The 25,165-nt window shown below is 43.2% G+C and overlaps 1 protein-coding gene across 3 annotated transcripts in view; it reads right to left on the bottom strand.

The window, feature by feature from the left end:
- Positions 1 to 20,293, bottom strand: part of PRPF40A (pre-mRNA processing factor 40 homolog A) — a 77,809-nt gene extending 57,516 nt beyond the window's left edge. For 2 of the 3 annotated variants that reach the window (XM_082261113.1, XM_082261114.1), the window contains exons 1-2: positions 20,178 to 20,293; positions 1,021 to 1,098 (exon numbers count right to left, since the gene is read on the bottom strand). In XM_082261113.1, the coding sequence (XP_082117239.1) occupies positions 1,021 to 1,098; positions 20,178 to 20,219 (120 nt within the window). In that variant the 5' untranslated portion in view covers positions 20,220 to 20,293. Of the gene's footprint in view, positions 1 to 1,020; positions 1,099 to 19,685; positions 19,793 to 20,177 lie in introns of those variants that run through there. The other variant, XM_082261115.1, reaches the window with a different exon arrangement.
- Between the last annotated feature and the right edge of the window lie 4,872 nt (positions 20,294 to 25,165).

Genomic DNA, 25,165 nt, shown 5'->3' with positions numbered 1-25,165 from the left:
CAGGTAAGTATTAGGGGTGCTGGTAGGGGGGGGGGGGGCTGATGCACACAGACAGCTTTTTACCTTAATGCATAGAATGCATTAAGATAAAAAACTTTCCTGACTTTACAACTCCTTTAAAGATATCCTTCCTGAAAGAACATAGGAGGCCACAGTTTCATTGCGGATTTTCTCATTTTGCAAATGCTAGGTGCCTGGCTGGCAAGTTACATTATTTCTGAAGTACCTGTCAGAACTGCACGATTGTTAAAAAAAAAAAAAAAAATCTTGATTCACCGCCAGATTTTTAAAAAAGACAGTATTCAAAAACAGCCAAACTTGGGATTTTGAATGCCTGAAGGGTGGCCAGAAAATCAGTATCGGCCCTGAGAAAATAATAATGGTCGATCCCTATTATGCAAATTACAATCTGTCTCCCAAACCTAAGTTCTGAGTTTTCGGATAAGCAAAAATACCAAACAAAGAAATTACCAAACAATGCCCCTTCCCCCCCCCCCCCCCAAAAAAACAAACAAAAAAAAAACAAAAAAGACAAAATTCAGTGACGATCTTGGATTTTTTTTTTTTTAGCCCCGGTTCACATTTGTGCGATCGCAGAGTTTGCATGTAATTCGGAGCGCACTGCTCCTAAATTACATGCGATCTCATATGCGGTGCAAATTTCAGCCATACACTTTGTATGGCTGAGTTCGTACCGCATCCGCACTAAACTCGCACATTAGGCTTTTATCCACAGCAGAATTGGATCGCATAGTGGTTCACACTAGTGCGATCCGATTCTGTGCGAACTTACAGATCGCACTGCGATATCCGATCGCAACTGGGGGTGTCGTTAACTTTTAATTGACACCCCCTGCGTATCGCATTTGGCAGTGTGAACTACCAGAGGTGCGGATGCGATGCGGGATCATCCTGCATATTTGCAACGTTCCCGCATCGCACAAATGTGAACCGGCACTTAAAGACCTTCTAATTACTCATGAAAGTAGTGTAAAAAAACAATGAAAAGGAATTACTTACAAACTGCCCTCTCATCATGCGAGATCCATTTGGAAAAAGTCCCGGCTGACTTGGTCCATTTGTACCATCGCCGGATGCCTGAAAAGATTGCACAAAGATTGGTCATGTAGATGAGCTTCACAAAGATGAGGCATGCTTCGTTGTCAAATAGTACTTATCATGGTTTCTCACAACTGAACACTTAGTGCTTTACTAGTCTAAGCTTTATGGCCCAGCCACAGGAAAGTGAATGAGCCCTTTTGCTGCCCCCGTAAGAGAACAAAGCGTACCAATAAAATACAGATCACAATACTCAGGTGTGAGAAAAATCATTGACAACATGTTACATGTGACACAAAAGCAAATGTTATTCTAAAAGAATAAGGGAGTCAAATTCACCAAAGCAGTGGTGCATCGAAATGAAAATTCAGGATGCACTTGGCCGAAACCAAAATTGACGATTTTTAGAGTATATATACATATTTTTATCAATAATTTCATTATATTCGACTTTTTAAATATCATGAATTTCAAATAAAATAATTTGTCGGCCATTATTGGAACCTTTTGAAGCGGTGTTAAAAATCCTGCTTGCTGGTGGTTTCGGCAGCCTTTATAGGCATCTTAGTTTGCTTTTAAGCACAAATGTTGAAAATCCTATTTTCGGCGCATCACTATAATAAAGGATTCCCCATGCGATATGGAGGTCACGCAAACCATTTTTCAGAAATATCGCATGAGATAACAAGAAAGTAAATTCATCAAAGTAAAATAAAATATACAATGCTAAGTAAATACTGCACATTAGTTAAAAATATAAAGCAAATACTGCAAAACAAAAAAAGGATAAATCATGAAAGTAGATTCAGTAAAGAACACACCTGTTATTTATCACCTGCCAATATTTGAGCAATGTACAAAATAACAATGAGGGGAACTCTGCACTGGCCAGTAACATAAGGCTCCATGCACACTAGATTTTTTTTTTTTTTTTTTTCATAAATCAATTTATTTGAAAAGAGTAGCAATACACAAATTAATAAGCAGTAGTTGATAACATTGGTGTAAAACTTCAAAACAAGGAAGTGACGGTCAGTAAGTTTTTATAAAAATCTTAATATCCCTGACCATCCTTACCCCAGATGGGATCAATCTGTAGGCATGGAGTGGACATCAACTTACTCAGCGAAAAGCAATTACATGGGAAACCACAACAACAAAAAAGGAAAAAGGAAATTTTTGAGCACATCTGTAGACTACATCAGGGCGTAGGAAAAGACACATAAAAATCAAGTGTGCTCCAAACTTGGGGATATAGTTAACCACTTAAGCCCCGGAAGATTTTACCCCCTTCCTGACCAGGGTTTTTTTTGCGATTTTTTACTGCGTGACTTTAACGGACAATTGCGCGGTCGTGCGACGCTGTTCCCAAAACGAATTTGACATCCTTTTTTTTCCAACAAACAGAGCTTTCTTTTGGTGGTATTTGATCACCTGTGCGATTTTTTGATCATGCGCTATAAACAAAAAAAAGAGCGTAAATTTTGCAAAAATAATATTTTTCACATTTTTTTATATGAAATTCCCCAAAAAAAATGTAAAAATCAATTTAACATTTTAGGCCAATTTGTTTTATGCTACATATTTTTGGTAAAAAAAAAAAAAAAATTCGCAAAAAGCGTATTTTGATTGGTTTGCGCAAGTTATTGCGTTTACTAACTAAGGGAAAGATTGTCATTTTTGTTGTTTTATTTAACGCGTAAAGGCGGCGATCTGCGATTTTTTTTGCGGGACTGTGACATTGGGGCGGACAGATCGGACCCTTGACTGACATTTTTGACACTTTTGGGGGTACCAGTGACATTACTGCAGTAATCAGTGCTATACATATGCACTGTTACTGTAAAATGACACTGGTAGTGAAGGGGTTAACTTTTTTTTTTGAGAGGGAGGGGCTGTATGTGTCCCTAGGGGCGTGATTCTAACTGTGATTGGCTGTGGCTTGAGCTGTAAGAACAGTGATCAACGGTCCTACATAGTAGAACCATATGATCACCATTCTTACACAAGGGAGAATGACAGGCGGCTTGTTTACATTAGCTGCCTGCCTTTCTCCCGGTCTCACGGACGATCGCGAGGGTCCGCCGGTCATGCTCGTGGGGGTCTGTGACCGAGCAGGAGCGCGCGCTCGCTCCCCAGAGCCTCACAGACTAGCGACGTAGACCTACGTCGCTCTGCCTGTGAGGGGCTGACTGCCGCAGTAAATATACTGTGAGCAGTCAGCAAGTGGTTAAATAAGCTTAAGCTTTAGGGCGAGATAACCAGGTAATCCATTTTTTTTTTAAAAAGTGGAATAATTCTTATAAACTAGCATCAATTCAAATTGTGCTTGGAGTATTTAGCCTGGAAATGACAGCCGATAGGTTAGGTGCGTCAGATGATTTCCATAGAAGCGCTATGGTGATCCTTGATGATATCAAAACACGAGACACAATGGATCTATGGATTGTGGGATACATATCAACATGTATTCCCAATAGAGCTGTGGCAGGGGTAAGCTTGACTAATGGGCCATACACACTATAAGATTTTCTGAAGACTTTTTCCTTTAGACTTACCAAAACCATATAATAGGAGGTAAAACCTAAACACTTCCAATTTGTATGCAATCCGGCAGGCCCTTGCACTACATAGAAAAGGTAAATCTAAAGGAAATCTAACCACAAAAGTTGGATAGTGTGTATCCAGCCTAATGCCCCGTACACACGTGCAGATTATCTGAAGACTTTTGTCTGTAGACTTACCAAAACCATATAATATGAGGTCAAACCTAAACACTTTCAAATTTGTATGCAATCCGGCAGGCCCTTGAACTACATAGAAAAGGTAAATCTGAAGACAAAAGTCTTCAGATAATCTGCACGTGTGTACGGGGCATAAGTTCCCTGTAAGATTTGCTATAAAAAGGAGGATACCGAGTTTCAAAAACTTTGTAAGTTCTTGCAGCTCCAAAAGGATATGTAGAAGGTTGCCGGTTTGTTCATTGCATCTCCAACATATGGGGGATGTGGATGGGTCTATTTTTGACAACCTATATGGAGTCAGGTACCATCTATTTAATATTTTTTGAGAGTCATCCCAGTGTTCAACATACAACGAACATTTACTAGATAACAAAGGAATTCAGCCACTGATCTCAAGAGAATGTTTCAGCCAAATCTTCTTCCCATTTAATCAAATGAGAGTTTTTATTATCTTTTGATTGGGAAGTTAAAAGATCGTAGAAAAAGGGAAATTCCTTTCTTTTTTGGTAGTTGTTAGTAAAGAATTGCCAAATTGTAGAGGGGATTTCAATGTTTATTAGGATCAAAGTCTTTTAACCGCTTGCCGACTGCGCACAGTATATTTACTGCGGCAGTCGGCCCCGGCCAGGCAGAGTGACGTAGGTCTACGTCGCTCGCCTGTCACTCCTTCCAGAGCCAATAGCGGGCGGGCGCGCGCCCGCTGAGGCGCGCGCCCGCCTCGGCTCGTTCACGGAGGAGTGCGGGAGTGTGACTGGCGGACCCGATGTCCGCCGGTCACACTACGATCGCCGGTACAGCGGGAGAAAGACAGAGCGGCTTGTGTAAACAAGCCACCTGTCAGTTCTCCCTGTGTAAAAGTGAAGATCAAACAGTTCTACTATGTAGAACTGTTGATCTTTGTTTTTACACTAGTAGACCTGTCCCTGCACAGTTAGAATCACGCCCCTAGGACACACTTAACCCCTCCCTGTCCAATACTGTTAACCCCTTCCCTGCCAGTGTCATTTTTGCAGTAACAGTGCATATATATAGCACTGATTACTGCAGTAATGTCACTGGTACCCCCAAAAGTGTCAAAAATGTCAGTCAAGGGTCCGATCTGTCCGCCGCAATGTCGCAGTACCGCAAAAAAAAAAAATCGCAGATCGCCGCCATTACTCGTTAAAAAAAAAAACACCAAAAATGACAAAAATCTTTCCCTTTGTTAGTAAACGCGATAACTTTTGCGCAAACCAATCAAAATACGCTTTTTGCGATTTTTTTTACCAAACATAGGTAGTGTAAAACAAATTGGCCGAAAATTTTAAAAAATTTTGATTTTTACATATTTTTTTTGGGGAATTTCATATAAAAAAAAGTGAAAAATATTGTTGTTTTTGCAAAAATTACGCTCTTTTTTTGTTTATAGCGCGTGATCAAAAAATCGCACAGGTGATCAAATACCACCAAAAGAAAGCTCTGTTTGTGGGAAAAAAAGGACGTGAAATTCGTTTAGGTACAGCGTCGCACGACCGCGCGATTGTCCGTTAAAGTCACGCAGTAAAAAATCGCAAAATAACCCCTGGTCTTTTAGCAGGAAAATCCTCCGGTGGTAAAGTGGTTAAACGGATATACTTGCCAATCTTATTCAGTATAGTATTCATATACAATGGAGGTAGATTTTTATATAGATGGTAGCCCTGTTTAATCCATTCATTCACCGAGAATCAAATTCTACAATATTTATTGAACCTGTAGGGATTGATATTTTTGGCCTAGGTGCCAGACCTTTAGTTCTAGAGAGGATATGTTTCCATGCCATTAATGTAGCTCTAAAACTAAGATTAGGATTATTCAATTTTTGGAAGAATAAAGCTCGCAATTGTTAACGCAACTAGATCATATCCTTTGGTGGCCTCCTTTTCAATGTTTAACCATAATTTGTCTTCAGGTGAAGAGAACCAGAATTTCATCTGATCCAATAAGGATGCAAATTAGTAGTTTTTAATGTCTGGTAGGCCCATTCCATCTGAGGATTTAGTGGTGGTTAGTATTGAGAATGTCATTCTGGGTTTCTTACTGTTCCAAATAAATGTATTAAAGTTTAGTGTTCAGTTGCATGAAAAATCTAGCAGGGATTGGAATAGAAAGAGCTGCGCTAATTGATATTATTTGATATGCAATCAAATAGGTGTAAATAGTAACCCAGAAATAGATCATTCAATAAATAACAATCATTAAAAGTTCATCAGATGATAATGAACCAAAATATTGCATTCAAAATAAATATCAATCATTAGAAGTCCATCAGGCGTAAAAGTCCCAATAGGATATTGATGAGCAAGCAAAGTGTCCGGTGTAGAAAGGAATCCTCCACCTTATCTATGTGTCTATAACCACATATCGTGCTGCATGCAAAAGGGCTCACACCAGGCTTACCAGAACTTAGTAAATTGTAGGCATATCTCAGCAATAGATCTGCTCAAGATACTGGCACCTCTTCCCAGCTGATCCCATAAAAACTAAGCGCAGCAGGATGCTACACTATACACCAACACCGCTGAAGATCGTATGCAGCAGCACCATACAGATCCTAGCTCGACCTCTCACAGATCCTTTTCCTATGGAGTGGCTCCCTCACTGGATCATTGAAATGTTGCTCTTTGCTTCCAAGTGAGTGAACTTCTACAGCATTGGGACCCAGCAAAGGAGCTCTTCTATCAGTGGTTTGTCTTGGGATTTGTCATCAGTAGCAGAAACACTCTTTTGACATGGGGCTTAAGAGGAGCAGGAAAGTCTGACTGGTTTCTATGGCCAACAAGAACAGTACTAGACTTAGAAACACCACTCAGCCAGGAAAACAACTCTCAGTTGCAGGCTGCCTAACAAACTCATCCAAAAGGATGCATATGCAGGATTAGAAAAGCGACTCCGCAACGCGTCGCCGTTCTACACACTAGCATCCCCAGGAAGTGATGTCATAGCCCTCCGACCCAAGGAACCACGCTGCTACACCGCCGCTGAAGGATCTGCACGTCCCCTGCCTCACAACAGGAGATCGCCGCTCATCCCCCACAGCGCCAGCTCCACAAGGGATCCGGAATGACACCCTGGACGAACAGTGCCCTGATGCCCTATACCATTTGAGATGCCTGTTTTTAACGCACATTTGTGAGTAATACTCTTTTAATTGTTATTAAATTTACTGCATTGCTACACTTAGATTGGCGCTTGGTCTTCTCTCTCTCTTTGTCTTGGATCCATACAGGGTTACTTCACCCTACAAAGCCTGCAGCCATCAAAGTGTTTAGCAATTCCACTGGACTCTATCATCTGCATTTTGCCCATATCTAGATTATCGCAGCAGCTCGTGCATTCCGATCGCGCCAATCTCCCCCCTTTTTACTGCCAGGAAGATGCGGGTGGATCTGGAAAAAAGAAAGTGCAAGGTCTGGAGGAGGACCAGAGGAGGGCTGGAGTCAGCTGAATACTGAGACCAGGGGAGGCAGAGAGAAGGTGGTGTGGCTGCATAGCGAGGTGCAGGATCTGTAGGAGGAGTTTTGCCCTCCTCTCTGCTGCAGACTGCTGAGAGGGGGGGGGGGGGCAAAGACGAGCCTTTTCACAGCAGCACAAAAGCACAGGATTTGGCAAAGGAGTTCTGTTCGCTCTGCTGCTGACTACTGAGACAGGGTGGGGGCAGAGGCAAGGGGGGTGCCGCAGCTGCAGGAGAGGTGCGAGGGCATCATGAAATGGCTTGGGGGGCCGCATTCGGCCCGCGGGCCTTGTGTTTGACACCTGTGGGTTAGTTCATGGATTTTATTTTTATTTTGCCGTTGGCATAGTTGTAACGCCAATAGTTTACTGGCTTTGTTACCTTGGGAGTAGTAGTTTAGGTTACATTTTTTTTTAGATATTTGTCATGGTCTGTTAGAAGAACAGATCGCAATTCAGATCCTAGGTTAATAAGTTGGGGATCTAAATTGGAATTAGAGGGATTTTTTTTTTAACGTAATTCTATATTGGCAATATCTGTTAATGTTTTGTTGATATCCTTTGTTTTTCTTTTGTTCTCTAACGGCCAATTAGATAAGGAGACCCCTAGCATAGGCTTTGTGTGTGCACCATAGGGTTGAATCACTCACCATATATCATTTATAGTAAAAAATTATTTGAGGTTATTTTTCATCACAGACAAATATTTCTCCTGAGAGAGAATAAAGGTGTTGTTCCTCCAAAGGGTGTTGTTAGAACAAGGCTGACCTGGGTTAATTTCAAGTGTGATTGGTGTGTGGTCGGACCATGTAATATTATAGATGCGAGGCATCCATGATCTTTCATAGGAGAAATTTGCCTGTGATTAAATAATCTATTCTAGAGTATGTTTTATGAACATGTGAAAAGAACGTGTAGTCCTTTTCTGTGGTATGAAGACATCTTCAGGGATCGCATAAGTCTTCTGATGAAAATATGGTGCTCAGGCCGGTTCTCGATGTAAGACCCTTTTTGGAGGTGTCCATAACTGAATCCATCAAAGCGTTAAAGTCTCCGCAGATAATGAGGTGTCCCTTCTGAATATTTCGTGCTTTCTTGAGGACTTTCTGGATATACTGATGAGGGTTTTTGTTGGGGGCGCAGATGTTGACAATAGTGTATATTGAGTTATCCAAGGACGCTACCAGAATTCTATATCTTCCTTGGGTGTCTGTTTTAGTATTTATTAGTAGGAACGAAACAGTGTCTTTGACTGCTATGATTACCCCCTCTTGTTATCTTTCTGTTGGATACAAAATATGAGGGAATTCATGGTGGTTAAATTTAGGAGCTTTATCTAATGCAAAATGGGATTCCTGGATGCAGATAATGTCACTACCAAGTTTCAAAATATCTGTCCATAAAGCTCTTAGTTTGTATGGGCTGTAGAGACCCTTTAATTCAATGACATAAACCTAAGATTCATTGTATCTGTGAAACTAAGTGCTGACAGATTTGTATAACAAAACAGAAGCATGTTTGTTAATGTTGAAATAAGCTCAGTGTAGTTTACAATTTTCCTCCAGTAGTGGTGATCCATGTAATAAACAGAGGTATAGGAAAAACAAAACCATTGGAGTTATCCATAAACAGGTAATAAAAAGAAAAAAGGAGTAGCAGGCCACTCTAGTGAACAGTAAGATTTGTACTTATTACTGGGGGGAAGAGATGTGGGGAGCCCCTGAGATTAACTGAAAGCCTGACTTCCCAAGTTTCATGGTCCCAGAGACCTACTATAGAAAAACACTAGGTCCTTTGGATACCGCAGCAGGATTCTTCTTGTTCTGGGAAACAGTCACCTATGGCTTGTTTGCCATTCCTGAGTGATTTTTCCAGGTTTAGATTTATCTAATGATTTGTCTTCTATGTTAGGGAGAAGGTTCCATGATCACAGGATTTTCAGGCCTTGTTCTAGATTGGTGATCGCATAGGAGGTACTTTCATGCTCTACATGTATTTTTGTAGGGAACCCACCACTTGTAGATTTTATCGTGATTTCGTAGAATCTTGGTAATGGAGTTTAGGTTTTTGCGAGCTAGTATTGTAGCTTGTGAAAGAACGGAGTCTAGGATCATTTCCGCATAGGAATTCGGGACGCCGTGCATATTGCATCAGTTGGTCTTTCATGCCATAAAAATGAATTCTGCTTTTGTTGTACAATGTACCGGCTGGACTGTGGAATGCTCCTAAATTACAGAGACCCTCTCTAAATTTACCTTTCCCTGACATTCTCTGTGGATTCCTGCTGCCTTCCAGTACCTAATTGTTCAGGGTGTACAGGTCGCGTTCTATAGCACTCGGGAGAGTCCATTATCACAGAGCTCCCTTACAAAGCTGCCATTAGCTTCCGTGGCTGCCCACGTCCCCTCTCGATGGGTTGAGAGCGCAAGAGGGTACCTGAGCCTCCGTCGCAGCTTCAGCTGCATCCTCCATCTTTAGAGTCTCATGCACAGATACAATCAGTGCATCCACCAGCACCTTTTTTCATGGAGGATTCATCCTCACCATCAAAGGATTCCAGGCACATGGTCGCAGACTCAGCAGGGAGACCAACGTCGGCTGAATCAGATTCAGGATCTGATGACACGGATGAGGCAGGGGAAGGCGGGGGGCGCTTTTTGCTAGCCCGTCACCCGCAAGCTGCCTCCACCTGGGACACAAGGGACTCCAGGATAGCCGTCAGTGCATGGAAGGGATTAGGTGGGGAAACGTGCTCCAAAAACTCCATTAGTCACCCGGGGGACCCCACAAAAAAGTGTAACACACCGCTAAGGGACAACCTCCACCGCGCTTGCAGCACCACCAGGTCGCCAAGCAAAAAGACACAGAGTGACCCTCACAGCAGAGGACCCCACCAGACTCCCCACCCACCGACACGGGCACGTTTAATCACCAGGAGAATCTGCACTACATGAGCGGCGATCAGGAAGCTAAATGATCAGGGAGTCAGCGCCAGGGGATAAGGAGGGGCTTCCACCGTCAAAATTGCCACCCATGGGGCTCCACTGTCATGGCCACCGCCATTTGCAATGCAAATCACAAGAAAATGGCCGCCGGAAAACACAAACATGGCCAATGTGTATAGGAATACACAAGGCTACAACAAAATGGCAGCTTGGCACGAGGCCTACAGGGACCCAGAAATCGGGAGACCAGGCCTCAGGACAGATCCAGGCAGGACAGGGGGTCCTGGCAGGAGCCCTCACCAGGTACAACCCCCGCCAGTTGATCGCCGGAAAATCTACTTTGGACGTCAAGGGCCGCCTTCTGTACAGTCAGTTGTTGGGACCCGGAGGGCCTGACAGCCTCTGAAAGGCGATCAGGTGGTAAAATATGCTCCAGGGACTCCATGAATAGAGAGGGGAAACCACACACACAAAAAAAAAAGTGGAGAACACTGCAAGGGACACCCCACCGCGCCGGCGGCACCTCAAGGCCCAGCACAGAGCACTACCGCTGCAACAGCAGAGAGGGAGAGCGAACCCCACAGACAGACTCACCACCACCGGTCAGATACTCACATCACTGAACTTACTGCACACTATGTGGCGATCAGGAAGAGGCATATCCAGGCATCAGCACTAGAGGCTGAGGAGGGGGCTCCCACCGCCGAATCACCGCCCATCCGGCTCCAAAAACATGGCTGCTACAAATTTTAATGGCAAACCACAAGAAAATGGCTGCTGAGGCTACACAAACATGGCCGCCGATCTGTAGCATTAAAGGCTACAAGAAAAATGGGACCACGTGGCTCCCGGGGGGGGGGGGGGGGGGGACTGGGAGGGAGGGGAGCCTGGGGGTTCGACCATTCCAGGGAGGGGCCCACATCCACCCCAAAACCCTCCAGGGGTGGGGGGGTAGAAAGTATATTTATTAGCGCTCACAAGGGGTGCTACTCTCTGTTGTGGCTGCTAGTATGAGCAAACAGTCAGGTGGAAGTCAATCAAAGCACTGGCACATCAAAAGGCTGCAAGCTGGAGGAGCCTTAGAGGGGATGGGATGGAAGGTTCAAGTGCCTGTGGTATAAGCTGTTGGGCTGACCTCGGTACAGAGGAGGGAGGGGTGGGGTGTAAAAATCCACTGTTCTTCAAGTGGATGGGGGGGGGGGGGGGGGAGTAGGGCTGGGCGGCACTCTGGGCTGCTATCCGGGTGAGCGAAGCGGCTCAATGTATACCATAAAAGAAGAGGGGAGAAGTCACTTAACTTGACAAAGGAGTGCGCATGCCCGACAGCGGCATGTTGCGCATGCTCCGAAACATGTAGTGAAGCCCGGATACGCCCACTAAGCCCAGACTGCCCGTGACGTCAGACGCTGCCGGCCGCCGCCACAACAGCTCTCTGTAGCTCCTCCGCTGATCCGACCCGAAGTCGCCTGAGACTACCCCCGGACGATCGGACCGCACCGGACCCAGAGAAGGCACCCAGCTACCTGACTACTTCACGGAGGGCACCACAGTGACTGTTCAGATGTGAGTCACCATATCCTGCTTGTTCTTAATAAAACTTTTTTTAATTGCACTCCAGTGGCGCTTCTCCCCTCTTCTTTTAGGGGTGGGGGGGGGGGGGGGGGGGAAGAACAACTACTTACCGCACCTGGAACAGGGTGGGCACCGCTTCAGACAGACCACCGCTCCATCGTAATGTGCGTGCTGTTTGCCAGGAGGAAACGCTGCGACTCAGGCCAAAGCCAGTTCGTTTGCGCCCTCGCGAGACATTTAACTTGCAGGCCAGCCCCCGTACAACGGAGCTAGGTCGTGGCCGACCTAGCGCGGAGCTGCGGTCTGCAAGCGCTCACTGGCCAGACTGGATGGACCTTCTGGATCTAGATTATCCAGTCTGTCGTCCGTCCGGCACTTGATTGTAGATCTCACAGGAACAAAAAAGAAAAAAAAAAAGAAGAAAATTTTAATTTAAAAAGATAAAATTGCCAGGACCAGAGATCCCCAGGAAGAAACTAGTTCCTTACTTCAGACTAGGCAAAGGGAAAAAAAAAAAAAAAAAAAAAAAAAAAACTGAGTACCTATAGCAGAGAGTGGGAGTATACCCCCTGGGACTGCCCCATAGGCCTACTAGTACAATTATTTTCTGCCTAGTGTCCTACTCCTGTAGGGGGCAGTATAACCCATGTAGTTAAGAAGATGAGAAGTTGTGTCCGTCAATGAACGAAAGGAAAAAAAAAAAAAAAAACACTTTAACACTTATTTGCAGGGATTTCCTCTCCTTTCTAGTTGTTGCTCTGAGACAGAAAGTGAAGGGAAATCTCCCTAACTGGGACAGAGTAAAATAAAAAAAAAAACCGACGGGCAACAACTACGGTAGTGATGCACCGAAAGGACAGTGGCTGAAAATAGGGTTTTCAGCGTTGTGCCGAAAGCAACAAAGGTTCAGATAATCGTGCCGAAAACAATTTTGCCATACTTATGATGTGCTTTTCATAGGTCATGTGACAAAATGCATCAAAAACAAAACATGGCTGTGTTTTCAGTGCATTTCAAAGAGGAGACGCTGACCAAATATGCACCAAGAACGATTTTTAACATCGCCAAAAAAAAAAAAAAAAACACCCATAATGTTTGACAATAAATTCATATTGATTTAAATTCATGATATTAAAAAAAGACAAATATAAATATATATATATATATATTTTTTAGAAGTGTATTATATTTTGTAAAAACAGTCAATTTCGGTTTCGGCCAAGTGCATCCTGAATTTTTGGTTCTCGGCAGCGGAATTGTGATTTTGGTGCACCACACAAATTGTTGCGACACAGCCACACTCATCAAGACAACACAAGATCACAACAATGAACAGAACAAGATACAAAGACACAAAAAAATTACCATCAGCAGCTATTAGCACCAAATAAAAAATTAAAACTACCCGCTAATAAACCATCCATACAATTAAAATACAACATAAAACAAATAACAGATTAAAATAACAAAACAAAAAAATATATAAATACCAAATGCAAATACACCATTTTCTCTAACATATCCCAAATAAAAAACATACCAACATACTATAAAAACAAAATCCTGATCATAAATGAGAAATAAAATAGAACTTGATGGCCACAGGTAAAAACTGAGTTCCTGTGTCTCTCTGTGATGCATCGTGGTTGTACCAATCTGTCACTGATGGTACTCCCCAGACTGACCCGCGTATTGTTGAGTGGGTGGGAGGAGTTGTCCAAGATTGAGTATACCTTGAACGAAATTCTCCTTTCCAACACTGTTGTTAAAGACTTTAATTCCAATCCAACAACATCACTGGCCCTCCGAATCAGTTTGTAGAGTGTGTTGGTGTCAGACACCCTAATGCCCCATACACACGTGCAGATTGTCTGCAGACTTACCAAAACCATATAATATGAGGTCAAACCTAAACACTTTCAATTTGTATGCAATCCGGCAGGCCCTTGCACTACATAGAAAAGGTAAGTCTGCAGACAAAAGTCTGCAGATAATCTGCACGTGTGTATGGGGCATTAGCCCGCTTCCTCAGCATGCCGCTGCATACAGGAAAGGAGCAGCCACCACAGAGTCAAAAAACATCTTCCGGAAAAAATGTTAAAGGACCTCGGTCTCCTCAAAAAGTAGAGGTGGCTCTGGGCCTTCCTATAGAGCACCTCAGCGTTCTTTCGACAGGCCAGCTTATTATCTATGTGCACCCCAAGATACTTGTAAACTCTACTACATCCACTCCTCTAATGGAGATTGGGGGCACTAGGGGCTTCCTCTTTCTGAAATCAACAAACAGTTCCTTTGTCTTTGGCCTCTTTCACACAGAGCAGTCCGTATTTCGATCCGCTGCGGCGCTTTTATTTTTTTTTTTTTTAAGGACACGGATGACACGTGTGTCATCCGGTCCGTATGTCCGCATATCATCCCATCCATTTGCGGATGATATGCGGACATAATGTAAGTCTATGGGCATTGCGGATGACACCGCTGACATCCGATTTTGCGTCCTTTCCGTTTTTTAAACGGAAGAAAAATAGGGTTCTGTTCCGTTCCAAAAAAACGGAACAGAACTGAAAGGACGCAAATCGGATGTCAGCGGATGGTCACCCGCAATCCCATTGACATGCATTATGTCCGTATATCACCCGCAAACGGATGGGATGATATACGGACATACGGAACGCCCGTGTGAAAGAGGCCTTTATCACATTTAGATGCAGAGGATTATCCTCACACCATGTGTTCTATAGTCTTCCCCATCCCTGATACATCCCACTACTGCAAAGTCACAAAACTTCCCTTACTTTATCCAAAATGAATGAGAAAAAGAAAAAAAGGGGTTTGCTTTTAGGTCTATTTGAAGTTCCACTTGAAAGGGTTCTTACCTTCATTCACTCTATGCATTAAAGTGTTTGTTACCCCAAGACTTCATATTCCTTATATGTGCCTGTTATAGCATGTACTTGTATGAGAAAGTAACCCGTTCTCTTTGTATTGCTTCCTTTATGTGAAATCCTTGGTGATCCTGTCTGTCCCTCTGCTTTCCTATAAAAAAAAAAACTGACCACACTAAGCAGAACACACTGTGGTCAGTTCTCTAGCTATGCTGTGAACTCAGAGTGCTCCCTCCAATGATCAGACTTGTCCTGATATGCTCCCGCTGCAAAGCCATTCACTGGAAAGCTCAGTGTGCTGCTGCTTCTCCTTCTCCCTCCAGCTCTTATGCAACTAAGAATAGGGAGAAAAAAAAAAAAAAAAAAAACACCTTTACAAATGCTTTAACCACTTGCTGACCACCCCACGCAGATTTACTGCGGCAGGGCGGCTCGGCTGTGCTTAGTCACGTAGCTCTACGTGATTATGAGCACGCAGTTTCCGCGCCGCGCTCCCGCTGCGATTGGACACCGTGGGAGGAGCGGGCTCAATCGCCGCCAGCCTCCTGCAATCTTCGGCAAAACTGACAGGAGAGCTGTCTGGTATGTAAACAATGCAAAACGGCTCTCCTGTCGGAGAGGCGGGGAAAGATTGTGTGATTCAGCTAAGCTGAATCACAGATCTCTCTCTGCCTCTGTTAAATCCGTCCCCCCACAGTTAGAAAGCACAAAAAGGGAACACCATTAACCCCTTGATCACCCCCAGTGTTATTTATACAGTAACAGTGTATATTTAGCACTGATTACTGTATTAATGTCACTAGTCCCCAAAAAGGGTCACTTAGTGTCAGATTTGTCCGTCGCAATCCTGATAAAAATCGCTGATCGCCGCCATTAATAAAAAGAAAATAAAGTCCATAAATCCATCCCTTGGTTTATAAACGCTATAACTTTTGCACAAACCAATTAATATACGCTTTTTGGGATTTTTTTTTTTTAACCAAAAATATGTAGCAGAATACAAATTGGCCTAAATTGATGAATAATTTTGATTTTTTTAATTTTTTTTCATGGGGAATGTTTTATAGCAAAAAGTAGAAAATATTTGTGTTTATAGCACAAAAACAAAAAATGCAGAGGTGATCAAATACCGCCTCAAATACCAAGCTCTATTTGTGGGGGGAAAAAAAAAAAAAAAAAAAAAAGGACCATCAATATGTATTTGGGTACATTATCGCACGACCGCGCAATTGTCAGTTAAAGCAACGCAGTGACGAATAGCAAAAAATGGCCTGGTCATTAAGGGGGTAAAACCTTCCGGGGCTGAAGTGGTTAATGAGTAATCTAAAATGCCTGAGCTACAAAGCACAGAGTTCTGCTCACTAGATGTTAGATTTCCCAGCATGCCGGGTGTAACTTGTAAGACTTTATATTTCGCAGCCTGTAATGAGGCTTACAAGTTGCTATCTGAAGCACCCAGCCCCCAGGTCAGCTGCCTATAATGTACAACCTATTACACAATCCCTAGCATTCGTATTGTAAACTGCATATTCCATAGTCTGTAATAAGACATATACAGGTGCATCTCAAAAAATTTAAATTTCAGAAATTCAATAAGTGAAACTTCTATTATACAGATTCATTCCACACAGTGATATATTTAAAGCATTTCTTTCTTTCAATGTTAATTATGGCTTACAGCTAGTGAAAACCCAAAATTCAGTATCTCAGAAAATTAGAATATTACATAAGACCAATAAAAAAAAAAAAAAAAGGATTTTGAATACAGAAATGTTGTCTTACTGAAAAGTCTGTCCATGTACAGTATAGTATGCACTCAATACTTGGTCGGGGCTCCTTTTGCATGAATTACTGCATCAAAGCAGGATGGCATGGAGATCAGCCTGTGGCACTGCTGAAATGTTATGGAAGCCCAGGTTGCTTTGATAGCGGCCTACAGCTCATCTGCATTGTTGGGTCTGGTGTCTCATCTTCCTCTTGACAATACTCCACAGATTCTCTATGGGGTTTAGTTCAGGCAAGTTTGCTGGCCAATCAAGCACAGTGATACCATGATCATGTGACCGGGTATTGGTAGTTTTGGCAGTGTGGACAGGTGCCAAGTACAGCTGGAAAATGAAATCAGCATCTCCATAAAGCTGGTCAGCAGAGAGAAGCATGAAGTGCTCTAGAATTTCCTGGTAGAGGGCTGTGCTGACTTCGGACTTGATAAAACACAGCGGACCAACACCAGCAGATGACATGGCTCCCCTAATCATCACTGACTTGGAAACTTTACACTGGACTTCATGATACTTGGATTCTGTGCCTCTCCACTCCTCCTCCAGACTCTGGGACCTTGGATTTACAAATGAAATGCAAAATTTACTTTTATCCAAAAAGAGGACTTTGGACCACAGAGTAACAGTCCAGTCCTTTTTCCCCAGAGCCCAGGTAAGATGCTTCTGACAAAGTCTGTGGTTCAGGAGTGGCCTGACACAAGGAAAGTGACAGTTGTAGCCCATGGCCTGGATACATCTGTGTGTGGTGGCTCTTGAAGCACTGACACCAACCGTAGTCCACTCCTTGTGAATCTCCCCCAAATAGTTGCTTCACCATCCTCTCATGGCTGTGGTTGCTTGTGCCCCTTTTTCCTTCCACGAATATGCTTGGATACAGCACTCTGAACAGCACGCTTCTTCATCAATGACCTTTTGTGATACGCCCTCCTTGTGGAGGGTGTCAATGAATGATTTCTAAACAACTGTCAAGTCAGCAGTCTTGCTCATGATTGTGTAACTTACTGAACCAGACAGACCATTTAAAGGCTCAGGAAACCTTTACAGGTGTTGAGTTTATTAGCTGATTAAAGTGCGACACCACCAGTCTACAATATTGAACTTTTTCACAATATTCTAATTTTCTGAGATACTGAATCTTAGGTCTTCACTAGCTGTAAGCCATATTCATCAAAATTAAAATAAATGCTTGAATCACATCACACTGTGTACAATGAATCTACATGTGAGTTTCACATTTAGAATTGAATTACTGAAATAAATTAACTTTTTGAGATGCACCTGTATAGAGTGTAAGGTATACAGCCCCCAGGTCAGCTGCTTACAAAATGTACAATGTATAGCAGACAATCCTCAGCATTCCCTAAGTACACTGCATACGCTATAGTCTGTAATGAGCCATATGTAGAGTGTAAGGTATACAGCCCCCAGGTCAGCTGCCTACAATGTATAGCACACAGTCCCCATCATTCCCTTAGTACACTCTGTATATTCCATAGTCTGTAATAAGCCATATGTAGAGTCATAGGTGTGCGTGGCCTATTGCATTAGGGTGTGCACCCCAAAGTTCAAAACACACATGCCTTTCTCTGAAACCTCAGCTGCACTGGACAGAGAACGAATGGGACATGTTCTGTGATGAGCGGTTTCCTGTTCATTTGCATACTGAAGCATATTAAGTACAGTTTACTATGTGTCTGTGAATGCAGTGAGCAAGTGTTCATTTAGAAAAGGAAGGGGCTAGTAAATTACATACTGACTTGCCCTTTCCACCACTCGCCATCCTGAAACATCCCCCCGCAGCAGCTGAGGAGGGAAGCCAGCAGCCCTGCTTGGGGGGGCAACACAGGGGAAATCCCGGGAAGTAGGGGGAATTGGCACCACACAGAGTACCCGGCACACCCCCTGCGCACATTTATATGTAGAGTGTTAAAGGTTTAAAGCCCCCAGATCAGCTGCCTAAAATGTATAATGTATAGCACACAATCCACAGCATTCCCTTAGTACACTATATATTCCATACTCTGCAATGAGATATAGAGAGATTATATATATATATATATATATATATATATATATATATATATATATATAGTGTGTAAGGTATGCAGCCTCCAGATCAGTTATCTATACTGTACAATGTACAGCACAATCCCTAGCATTCCCTTAGTGCACTATATATCCCATACTCTGCAATGAGCTATATATATATATTGTGCAAGGTATACAGCCTCCAAGTCATTGTCTATACCGTACAATGTACAGCACACAATCCCCAGCATTCCCTTGAGAGCTGCACGATTAAATACACATTTTAGATATATATATATTTTTCCCCTTTTATTTAGCAGAGACCCTAGAGAATAAAATGGTGCTCGTTGCAATATTTTATGCCACACTAACTGCGCAGCAGTCTTTCAAATGCAATATTTATGGAAAAAAATACTTAAATGAATTAAAAAAAAAAAAACGTAAAGTTTGCCCAATTTTATTTGGACAACGTAAAAGATTACGTACACCGAGAATCCTGATCTTTATTTTAAGCCAAAAAAAAAAAAAACTGTGATTTTCATTTTATCCAAAACGGCGCAACTTTAATTCCCTCTGTACATTATATACTTCATAGTCTATAATCATCTCTCTCTCTCATATATATATATATATATATATATATATATATATATATATATATATATATATATACACACACACACACATACACAAAGTATAGAGCTCCAGGTCAGCTGACTGTAATGTATAACACACAGTCCTCAGTACACTCCATAGTCTATAATGACATATATATATATATATATATATATATATATATATATATATATATATATATATATATATATATATATATATATATATATATATAAGGGTAAGGTATACAGCCTCCAGGTCAGCTGCCTATAATGTATAACACACAGTCCTCAGTACACTCCATAGTCTATAATGACCTATATATAAAGGGTAAGGTATACAGCTCCAGGTCAGCTGACTGCAGTGCCCATTTCCCAGGATGCTGTGTGTCAGAACACCCAGGTACAGGTAGTTGCTCGCTCTGCCCCGAGCATCCATCATTCATATCTGCTCTCGGATACCAGGCCTGGACCGGGCAGCTCTCCCTGTAGTGCAGAGCCCTGTGATAATAGAAGAAATCCCGCGGCCTGGTGCCCGGGGTCTGATAACCTCTCACACACACAATAACACACAAGGCTTTCTCACCATGACGCCCGCTCTCCGGCCTCCTAGCAAGGGACACGCGCACTGGTGGCCCGGCACAGGAAGTGTGGAGGACGGCGCTCCCTGACGTCACCCCTCCCCAGGAGAGGGGCGCGGACAGGCGCAGATCGGAGACGTCACGGAGCGACTTCTACCAATAACTGTGGACTTTACTCAGCCTCTCTAAAAAGACGCTCTGTGATAGGCTCATCTGTGGGTGTACCATTGCCTGGCTTCACGAGCGGGAGTTCTTGCTTAGTGTTTACCGTACAGCGGCGCCAGGAGCGGCTGACAAGGTAAATGTGCGGCGTGTGTGAGACACCCCGGACACAGAGCTAGGGAGAGAGGGGCATAGCGGCTGCCACAGGAATTCCCCCGAGGAACCGGAGGTGTGTGAGGAAAAGCTGTAGCAGCTGCGGCGGTAAAGAAATCAATAATAGTCACCGTAGTCAGGAATACCAACAAACATTGTATTGTATATGTTCGTATACTAACGAGAGCGGCCAGCGGAGGACACATCCAGCGGATAGGATACATCGCTCCGTCTCCCGCTCACTCACTGACTGACTGACGGAGGGATGTCTCTGGAGTTGCAGGTTGTGCGCATGCGCGGACCGGGTTCCTGGGCGCTTCTTACGGAAGGCGAAGTAGTGCGCGGAGGAATATATGAGAGCGCCCCTAGTGCCATATAGAAGAACTGTCATACTAACACTATGAGTGGTGCCAGTGTCTTCTGTGCAGTTCTTTGGGACTGTTAACCCTTTTGCTAACAAAGCTTTTTTTACACACTTTAAATGTATCCCCATTAGAATACACTTTTTTTATTTTTAACATCAGCATTGTAATAATACAAACAATAGTTATATGTGACAATCTAATATAAGCCGACAGTGTTACTAAACCCAGGACACTGCATTCACTATATCAGGTCTCCCACTATACACAGAACATGGAAATGCAATTATCTTAGTAAATATAAACTGCTAAATACATTTTCTCATCAGCATTATATAGCAGTTTTCTAACTTCTATCAGTGTCTGGTTAAAGCTTGTAGGAGGAGTTTTCATTCTCCTCTGACCTATGAGGCTGCATGACCCCTGACCCTCTGTCTGGACAGTGCTGATTGGCCCTGTGCCGATCACATGCACCCTCTCAAAAAAAAAAAAATTCTAGCAATACACACCAAACTGAGCATGAGCAGAGTGCCCCCAAGCCTCTGTGCTAAAGGGGAGGATCAGAGAAGACAGGATCAAACAACATTTTTAATACCCTGCAGATAATTAACCCCTTAGGTTCCACATTGACTATAACAAGTATGCTTTACTGCATATACAGTTTGATTTTACTGTTGTGGGTTTAACACTTTAAATCTCTTTTCATATTGTGAGTGCTGCCTGTCTAATGGTCATCTCTTTCCTCAACTTCCTGGATTCCCAGCATGCTTTGCAGCTTCTCCATTTCTGAGGACTACATATTATTATTATTATTATTATTATTATTATTTTTTTAACAGGTAAATTTTTATTGAGCAAAAAGACAAACAAAAAAAAACAAACGCTAACAGAGAAGGCACGACACCCTACGCAGAGGGCACTAGCAATACAAAAAAGGGGAAATACCATAAAGAGCATAAGCGTTCATGATCAGGTCACCAAAGAAAAACAAAACCTATCAGGGTGTAAGATTAACCAGACTCGTATTGTAGGCAGAAAATATGAAGCTTGTGGGAGCTAGGCAGGAGGAAGGAGAAAAGGAGGGGGGGGGGGGGGGGAAGAGAACCAAAGGAAGGAGGGACAGAAAGAAAAGAGCATAATAGAAGACACTGCAAACCATGCTATATTATTATTATTATTATTATACAGGATTTATACAGTGCCAACAGTTTGCGCAGCGCTTTACAGTTTGAGTACATATCCCATGGTAAAAGAAAATATAGGAACTGAATAGGTTCCAAACCAATGATCAAAATACAAATAAAACTACAATAAAGAGCTGCCTGTTGTAAAGTGTAAAAACAACTCCCATACTGTGAAAAGAAACAAAGGAACCGCACTCTTGCGTCATAAAATCCATATCACCATAGTGAATAAACAATAGTGAATAGACAAAAACATCTTCATTTAAATGATAGAAAATACATGAAAATTGTGAAGTCCAGATATAATCCCACATGTGAATAGCGTCCACAGCCAATATAGGAAAGGTTCCTCTCCACCAGCATGCAGATGCACTATACACCAGTGTTCCTCAACTCCGGTTCTCAGGGCACACGAATGGGCCATACACACTATAAGATTTTCTGAAGACTTTTTCCTTTAGATTTACCAAAACCAGATAATATGAGGTCAAACCTAAACACTTTCAATTTGTATGCAATCTGGCAGGCCCTTGCACTACATAGAAAAGGTAAATCTGAAGGAAAAAGTCTTCAGAAAATCTTATAGTGTGTATGGCCATTAACAGGCCAGGTTTACAAGAAATCTGAAATACATCACAGGTGATATCATTTGCTGCTCAGCGATTGCAGTATTCTAGTCTGCATCTCCCCAAGGTAATACTTATAAAATCTGGCCTGTTATGCCTCGTACACACGCAACGATTATCGGCCAACTGATCGTCTGACTTTTGTCCAGAGTTTTGTTGGTTGGAATGTGCCTAAACTGCACACAAATTTTCTCGGCCAACAAAAATCTACTTTCGAAGTGATGTCATGTGCTGGTTTACTTTCCGTGTGTTTTTTCTTCTCTGAGCATGCCCAGTCTTGCTCATCAGATTTTTGTCTGAAGAAATCTGTACTGACTGACAGAAAATCGTCCGTCGTGTTGACGGCCAACAAAAATTTTATAGCATGCACACCAGATTTTGTTCGGCCGAAAAGTCGGAGTCGGTTGTCGAAAGCATCATACTAACAAGCCGAAAATCGGCCGATTAGACGTTGGCCGAAAATTCCCGGCCAATAATCGATGCGTGTGTATGGGGCTTAAAGCCTCGTACACACGTACCGATTGTTGGCCGTAAATATTCGGCCAACGTCTGATCGGCCGATTGTCGGCTTGTTCGTATGATGCTTCCGACAACCGACTCCGACTTTTCGGCCGAAAAAAATCTGGTGTGCAGGCTATAAATTTTTTGTTGGCCGTCAACAGAACGGCCGATTTTCTGTCAGTCAGTACAGATTTCGTCAGACAAAAATCTGATGAGCAAGACTGGGCATGCTCAGAGAAGAAAAAACACACGGAAAGTAAACCAGCACATGACATCACTTCTGAAGTAGATTTTTGTTAGCCGAGAAAATTTGTGTGCAGTCTAGGGCACATTCCAACCAACACAACAACACTGGACAAAAGACGGCCGATCGGTCGGCCGAAAACCGCTGCGTGTGTACGAGGCATTAGTGTGCTCTGAGGACCGAAGCTGAGAAGCACTGCTATACACTCACCAGACCTAATTGACCTCTATTACAGGGAGTCAAATTGCACATATGGGAAAATCCAAGATGTTGAACATGAGGTCACAGGAATGAATTCAAACCACTGCTGTCATCCATTCAATATGTATATAAATAGCGTATATTCAAAGCTCCAGTGTTCCTCTCCTTCTCCCCAGACCCCCCCCCCCCTCTTTTGGCAATTTTTGTACCCCCCCAGGGTAACGCGGTGAGTTGGCAGGTGTGCAGCACTGTATTAGTGGGGGGGGGGGGATGCCACTGGTGGGACAAACTTCCTGGCTGGAGTTGGTGCTGGCAGTTGTTTGTGTCCGTTGTGGCTGTGGCCCGGGCTCCAGGGGTCCCTCCTGGGTCGTGTGGTGGCCATTTTTGCCGTGGTTGGCGCCAATTCCTTGGGGCCTATGTGTTCCTCTATACCGGTAGCCATGTTTGGTTGGTCTGGCGTGCATTGAGAGCAGCGGCCATGTCGACTCCTGGGTTTCCTTTTCCCCTGGATGCCACACATGGATACTAAATGTGAGAAATAAAGGTGTGCAAAACAGATTAGAAAAATGAAAGCAGCACTAGAAAAATAATAATGGTGGTGAATGACAAAGAAATGGTGCGCTAACAAAAAAAAATTTATATGATAAAAGTAAAAAACAATAATCATAAAAATCTCTCCAAATAAAGTGAGTCTCCAAACACTTCAAAATGAATTGATGAATGAATCCGTGTCAAAGTGACACTCTATACAGACAGCGGTATTTCACATACATCAATATGAAAAAAGTGTAAACCTCAAACATAAAAGTCTCTCAAATGTTGTAAGTCAGCTTAAACTTGAACAGTGAATCCGTGCCAAGGTGACGTGACAAAAAGGTGCAGACAATTATGTTTCACAATATCAGATGTTCTCTATGCCAAGATGGCCTCTTACCGCAAAGCACTTCAATAGTAGCATTCAAACTTAAGCCCCGTACACACACGTCGAAAATCGGCAGGGAATTTTCGTCCAACGTCCGATCGGCCGATTTTCGGCTTGTTAGTATGATGCTTCTGACAAACGACTCCGACTTTTCGCCCGAAAAAAATCTGGTGTGCAGACTATAAAATTTTTGTCTGCCGTCAAAACACGGCCGATTTTCTTGCAGTCAGTACAGATTTAGACAGGGAAAAATCTGATGAGCAAGACTGGGCATGCTCAGAGAAGAAAAAACACAAAGAAAGCAACCCAACACATGACATCACTTCTGAAGTAGAATTTTGTTGGCCAAGAAAATTCGTGTGCAGTCTAGAGCACATTCCAACCAACAAAACACAACTCTGGACAAAAGACGGACGATCGGTCGGCCGATAATCGTTGCGTGTGTACTAGGCTTTAGAGGTGACTATATGGTGAGATGGTGACACCCTGTGGTATAGATGGATTCTTACCAGAGATCAGGGAGATATGAGCTGGGGCTGCTGAAATAGGCAACCCAGTGTGTGGATAACGGGAGAGTGGTGTACTCTCACTGGGATATCCAGAAAATTTGTCCTGTTCACAGCTGTAGGTTTCAGTGATTCAGGGCGCAACGGCCAAGAAGGTGATGCCATATATGGACTTCGCATTGGGTTTTGATATTCCATTCATGCTGATTGCTTTAAACAGAAGCAGTGAGGCAAATCCAGGAAGGTTACTTCACAACCCCAGAGCAATAAACTGACATTCCTCCTGAAAAGGACTCTCTGGGACAGCTCCCTATATTGATTTATGTGAAATACCACTGTCTGTATAGAGTGTCACTTTGACACGGATTCACACATGGATACTGGTTATCTCTGGTGCAGACCACTGCTACTCTGCTGGGGTGGTGAGTTCTGGTGGGGTCCCTCCCGCTCTCTGCTGCAGGCTGTGGGGTGCTCTGCTTTCAGGTACCCCTGTGGTGAATCCCCTAGCGGTGTTGGACACTTTTTGCTGGTAGGTTCCCACTTTAACTCTTTGAGTCTCAGGAGCATGTTTCCCCACCTGACCCCCCTCTCAGAGGCAGCAGGTCCCTCGGTGTCCCAGCCCTC

This window comes from Pelophylax lessonae (genome assembly GCF_965119305.1).
Source record: "Pelophylax lessonae genome assembly, chromosome: 6".
Classification (NCBI taxonomy): domain Eukaryota; kingdom Metazoa; phylum Chordata; class Amphibia; order Anura; family Ranidae; genus Pelophylax; species Pelophylax lessonae.
The sequence above is the reverse complement of the archived record's forward strand: the minus strand, read 5'-3'. Positions and strand labels throughout refer to the sequence as shown.